A 6668-nucleotide genomic window follows, 5' to 3' on the forward strand; every position below is an offset into this window, starting at 1 on the left:
CAATCTTACCGTACGCTATCCTACCACAATACAGGAAGCCTGCCCCCTGTAGTTGCTTGTAATTGGCGTGTATACGATGAAGGCAAGTCACAGATTATCCTATGCACCGCCTCCCGTTAGAGAACTGCATACGAGGATACGGCATGTGCAGGAGCAGGAAGCGAGGTACTTCTTCTGCGGCGCTTACCATATCCGTCGCACTAGAGCAACTAGAGTGGCCGAATTACAACATTGGCACCGCTTGTGGTGCAAGCCTTTCCCAAACTTGGACACTGAGCTACCCTTTTAGTGGGAAATCGTCAAGCGTCGATCATGGGCGGGTCAACGGATGAGGCTTGGAGATTTACTGCGTACACGCCAGAGCTAATAGTAGATACCCGTGGACGTCAAATTCGGTCCACGATATACATAAGATTTTAGTGCTGATCCTGACGCTAACAGGGCATTTTCGGACTGCGAAATTTCGGTTCGCTGGCGATCGCGTGACAAGCCTCGGCTGTATTTGTCAATCTTCCCGACGTCTACACTTTGTAAATGTTGTTCAAGTATTCGCTATGCGTGGTTCGTGATTCGCCGCCTCCGTTGCGTTTTCAAACTCTGACCAAGGGCTCCGAAATCATGGCTCAACTAGTTCCGCCTCTGTCGGCCTATGGGTTGTCCAAGGATTGTGGATTTCTCTCCTCGGCTCCAGTGCCAGCGCTGGCAGATCCCTACTACGCCGAATGGGAGAGTATTCTCGCCCGTCTCCAGCCTCTCCTTCAGAATGGAGGACTTCGTGCAGCTGTCGATGATTTACCAATTCTCTCCACGTTACTGTTACAGACTGAGTTACAATGGAAGAGGGCATATCTCCTTCTAGTCTCAATGTTGCAGGGTTACGTCTGGAGCGGTGCGGAACCTTCCGAAGTGAGCCCTCTCCTCCTTTTACCAGAAGAATACTCACATATTTTCAGCGCATCCCGCCTTCAATCACAATCCCCCTGAAGCAAGTCTGTGAGCACCTGGAACTACCTCCAATGGCCACCTATGCTGGGTTTTGTCTCTGGAATTATGTACCAAATTGCAAAATTGGGTCCCTGAGTGACCTCTCCAACTTAGGGTGTGCAGTAACATTCACGGGTACTGTAGATGAGCATTGGTTTTACAAGATATCAATGGCCATAGAAGCGTATGGAGCACCCAGCCTACAATCAATGTTGGAAGCAATTGAAGCAGCACATGTCGGGCATAGCCAAGTGGTTACTGATCGCCTGAACCATCTCGCTGAAACGATAGATGGAATAATTGCTATTCTACAGCGAATATATGAAAGCTGTGATCCCCGAGTATTTTACCATCAAGTGCGACCTTACCTCGCGGGCAGCAAGGGAATGGAAAATTCAGGGCTACCCAATGGTGTGTGGTACGATGATGGCAGCGGTCACATAGAATATCGACAATACGCTGGCATTAGCAATGCTCAGAGCTCATTAATCCAGTTTTTTGACATAGTCCTTGGCATAGAACATCGTCCAACTGGCATCAGCAGCACTACTTCAAAGCAAGAGGCCAAAGGGCCCCAGCCACTTCAGCATAACTTCATTCACGAAATGCGGAAATATATGCCTGGACCTCATCGCCGTTTCCTGGAAGACGTTGGCAAGGCCACAAATATCCGATCTTTTGTCGAGAGTCGACGGTCTGATCATGCACTATGTAATGCGTATGACTCCTGCCTTGAAATGCTGTGCAAGTTAAGGGACAAGCATCTCCAGGTTGTTTCCCGCTATATCATTGTTGAATCGCGGAAATCAATGATGACTGAGAATCCGGCTGGCGATACTGCATTGCCACCAGCTCTGATAAATCCCGATGCAGAGAGCTCAAAAGATGCTATTGGCACTGGTGGCACGTCGCTGATGCCTTTCCTCAAACAAGCACGTAATGAAACCACAGAGCCAGTTATTCATCTTTGCGGGCGGCTTCAGGATAACTCTCAGATGCATGTGGAAGATTCGCCAAGTCAATATCGTTTTGGGTTCCGAAATTGGAACCACCACGGCATCACCTCTGGATCCAAGGACGATGAAGGTCTCACAACCTTTATGCCAAGGGCAACGTTCTTGTTTGTTGTGGGTCTATTTGTGGCAGTTTCCGCGGCCATTGTTTCTACCTAAACTATACATAATTAGACCTAAATTATACATAATTAGAGTAGAGGCTGTTACTAATTGCAAAGTAATAATACTTAAGTTGCATGTTGGGTTCTATATTGCTTCATACCGCAAATATCTTCGTATTACAGCCTAGGGCCGTCCTTATGTAAGTATACCATATGTCAGCCTCTACTCTATCTGGCAGAGTGTACACTTGTTCCGCGCCTTGGTCGCAAAGAAGAGGAGAGAGGAATCATAAGAAACAGTCTCTGGTCATCCGTATGAACAACTGATAATTAACAATTGATGATAACGAAATAAGAGCTATACTCAGACCAGTGGCTAGTCAGGGGCGAGGAAGCTGTCTGTGTAGATTGGCAATGCTTCTGCCGTGCAACAGCTTGCTCAACTAAAACAATAGCTATGACAAAACAATACTTGATCCAAGTACAGGACAGAGTCCGCGATGATTTACAGTCTAGTAATTCCACGAGCATATGAGCGACGAAATTGAAGGGCTTGTGATATTGGCTGTCTAATAAGTTTGATTCAACTATAGTGCATTGACTTTGCCCTGAGCTCTAGTAGCTTGTGCAAGAAGACAGATACCTGAGGCATTAAAGACGACAGATTATCAGAGAACGACGTCTTGTATTTAGTTCCAGCTGTTTCGGACCTGGTCATCAGCATCCTTCTTGGTCCAGCTGTTGCGGACCTGGTCATCAGCATCCTTCTTAGTCCAGCTGTTTCGGACCTGATCATCAGCATCACGCTTGGTCCAGCTGTTTCGGACCTGGTCATCCGCATCACGCTTGGTCCAGCTGTTTCGGACCTGGTCATCCGCATCACGCTTGGTCCAGCTGTTGCGGACCTGGTCGTCAGCATCCTTCTTGGTCCAGCTGTTGCGGACCTGGTCGTCCGCATCCTTCTTAGTCCAGCTGTTGCGGACCTGATCATCAGCATCCTTCTTGGTCCAGCTGTTTCGGACCTGGTCATCCGCATCACGCTTGGTCCAGCTGTTGCGGACCTGGTCGTCAGCATCCTTCTTGGTCCAGCTGTTGCGGACCTGGTCGTCCGCATCCTTCTTAGTCCAGCTGTTGCGGACCTGATCATCAGCATCCTTCTTGGTCCAGCTGTTTCGGACCTGATCATCAGCATCACGCTTGGTCCAGCTGTTTCGGACCTGGTCATCCGCATCACGCTTGGTCCAGCTGTTGCGGACCTGGTCGTCCGCATCCTTCTTAGTCCAGCTGTTTCGGACCTGATCATCAGCATCACGCTTGGTCCAGCTGTTTCGGACTTGGTCGTCGGCATCAGCTACAGCGACGGCCACAGCTAGAGAGAAGTATCAGTAATATGAACTAAGTTAAGTAACATAATAGGTGAATACTAACGGGCAGGAGCAGGAAGAGCAGCTCCAAATTGGGCCAGGGCCGCAATGAGAGCGACGGACTTAATGTAATGCATGGTGAATTTTGATTTGAATTTGAACTGAAGTAAATAAATGTAGAGGATTCAGGAATGAATAAACGTGGATGTTCTGCCTGGCGAAAAGAGTAAGAAAGGTAGGTCTCCAACGGCCCTATAAGTATCTCTTTGTCAACGACTAGCTCCGAACAGTGTTAGCTATGACACACCGGAACTACATACGAATTCAAATTGCCTCCTTACGACATTGACCAGGATCTAAACACATGAACCCCCATTACCTGTAGCAAGGCACACTGACAGCGACTCGCTCACAGGGATGATAGCTGATGGTCAGGCATGGATGAAAAGGTACTTGTTATCTCCTCGATGCTCCTAAGTCTAGACTCGGGTGCCTTCTCTGCAGTAATGAAAATCACTCACTTCAAAGTACCTGGTAATCCCTACTCTTGCTCTGGTAATCCTAGTTTCTTAAAGTACCGCCAAGTAGTCAAGGATCTACTGGGGACTTCAACGCACCACCAATACAGCACAGATAAGTACACCCCTACAAGCGTGTACAGTAATTTGTTAGCCCGTTACAAGCCCCACTGACCTGGGCTTTCAACGCATTGCAAGCTTGTGAGAGAATGTCATAGATACTTGGTAGTTAAGGAGTGCTACTATCTCTTGTGCTGACCTGGATTATGCCTAAGTTGACGCTATACTGGGGTAGGTTGTGGAAGACAGAATGTATCAGTATACTAGCCCAACAATTACCGGGACTTACCTATCTTAGTGCAGTAGTATACACTTGCTTGAGCACGTAAGCGACGACCTGTAATTTCGCAATTCGCTTCTCATATACGGAGTACTCGTAAGAGAGGTGTAAAAATGCTAGCTTGACCGTACATGTAACGAACCGATCTATACCAGGTAATATAAGGTAGCTTCTTAAGGTAATAAACCAGATTAGAGTTTATATTAATAAAGTAGGCAGGGTATAATAGGCAATCTTATTATATCTCTGGTAGATTAAAGATAAGATTAATTTTACTCTTAAAATATTAATAACTAATTATTTAAACTATTTAAATAAATGTAAAAATATAAACTTATATATTTAGTTATATAGTTTAAATTATAATAAAAAGTTAATTTTCTTAGCTTTCTTGAATTACTTTAAAAAGGTAACTTCCTTAGCTTTTTCAATTAAAACAGACAATGTCCTTAATTAACCTATTGGTCCTTAGTTTATTTAGCTCCGCCTACCCTGTGGCCTATTGTCGCAACTATAAAAGTTAATTCGTAATAATATATAAACCAAAGAGATTAGATTCCTTTATAAATAGGTGCAAGAAGCAATATTAACGCTATATACTAATATTAATAAACGTTTTGTTAACGTATGTATTATTTTAATTAGTGTTGCCTTTTATATTATTATAGTTATAGTTATTATAATACAATATGGTAGGCTTTTATAAAAAATTTAGAAAATATATATAATTATCTTATAATAATACTTTTATATTATATTAAAACAAAAGCTATTTTTTGATAGTTAATGTAGTTTAGATAGTTAAGTAATATTTTTATTTGTTTGTTTTAATGTTAAATGTTAATATACTATACCAGCATAAATATTTAATACAAGGTGCAGCTAAAGTAATATATGCGCAAGCTAATATTCAAAAGAAAACAAAACAATATATAAAAGAAATTGAAAAAATAAATAAATAAATAAATATGCAGTGAATACAAAAATATTAAACCTAATGAAAACTCTGTTAGCTATACTTGTGGGGTTAGGCCTTAAAGAGAGATTACCTATGTATGTTGGATGCCTACGTGTAAGTGGCACTGCATGTGGCCTTTTTTAATTGTAACATGCATCTAAAACATTCCGGTATTCCTTTGTACAACTACAAGCAGATACCTGTGCGTACAATTGCAGTAGGACGCTTTCACAACGACATGGCGTGTATCTAAGCCACGTAGCATATTTGCGGACCAGGTCCCAATATCGCAAACTAACCTTACACAATGCAAAACGGAATCCACGAATCATATCAACGAGATGCCATCTACGGGAGAACCTGGAACTTGGCGCAAGGACAAGGTTTGTTTACGATCGCCCTGAAGGATTCTTGCATGTCCAATATAGCCAAGCGCAGTATGTTGGCGACCTTGATGCGCTAGCCAAGCTGACTGTTGAGCAGCAAATGGAAGCCGAAGCGAAGCCGAAGCTAGGCTACGGACAGCTAGCTCTAAAAATGAGTCGTTAGAAGGATCGACAACGCGGAAATATGTACTCTCGGCAGCATTGGACGGGACAATTAGCGGTCAGTGGGACGGTGAGATAGGATTCCGCCCCACCCCTAGCCTCAAGATGTCACCTGTGCTCCGGATTCCGTACTAGTCCTGAAGATTGGAGCTGGAAATACTCCGTACGGAGTACAGATTTGGCTATATCTGCTTCTATCGTGGGAGACAAGGGGGAAGGGGGTTGGGAGAGGTGGGGGGGGGGGGTATAGATTAGCTAGTCGAATAGCTAACTCGAAATAGTAGGTGGTAGATTAGATCCATTCCACGAGTTCCTGTATCTGCCTTGTGTTCCCGTATCTACGTAGCGCGTTACGGAGTACTACCCAGTAGCTTCAGGGCAGACCGCCCAACCCCGCGATTTGTTGCGACCTAGCATCCTTTGGGTAAGTAGCTATAAATACGGACTCCGAAATAGAAAGGGTGGAGTAAAGTAAGCACTTCGCGGCTATCTAGTAAGGTATAGGGTAGGATGGGAAATAGCCATTCGAGTTTTTGCATTGAGAATAAAACGTTGGGTACCTGTAGTATGTACTCCGTAATAAAATTAGAAAATTCTTTGACGTTTTCTTTTCTTGTTATGGTATTATTTGTTGGATGAAGAGAATGTGTGGGAAAATGGAAATAGAAAAAAAAAGAGCAGAAAATACTTTCTATCGTACTTCGTTGGGCACCGGGTGTCTGCTGAGTACCTGTGGATGGAGCAAAGAGAAGTGGTAAGCCAAGCGCGGTCGGAAGCCGGCTGGCGTGTTGAAGGCTTCGAGACGTCAGTCTACACAGCCCACGCTACCTAGGTACATA

The 6668-nt window shown here is 44.3% G+C and overlaps 1 protein-coding gene across 1 annotated transcript; it reads left to right on the forward strand.

Moving 5' to 3' along the window:
• Nucleotides 1-618: 618 nt before the first annotated feature.
• On the forward strand, nt 619-4137 carry TRIVIDRAFT_191945 (uncharacterized protein; the record flags this gene model as incomplete). The annotated part of the gene is made up of 3 exons (XM_014100474.1): nt 619-906; nt 954-1940; nt 4054-4137. The coding sequence occupies 3 exons, from the start codon at nt 619-621 to the stop codon at nt 4135-4137; spliced, it is 1359 nt and encodes a 452-aa protein (XP_013955949.1).
• Nucleotides 4138-6668: the final 2531 nt, after the last annotated feature.

Source organism: Trichoderma virens (assembly GCF_000170995.1).
Source record: "Trichoderma virens Gv29-8 chromosome Unknown TRIVIscaffold_64, whole genome shotgun sequence".
NCBI classification, from domain to species: domain Eukaryota; kingdom Fungi; phylum Ascomycota; class Sordariomycetes; order Hypocreales; family Hypocreaceae; genus Trichoderma; species Trichoderma virens.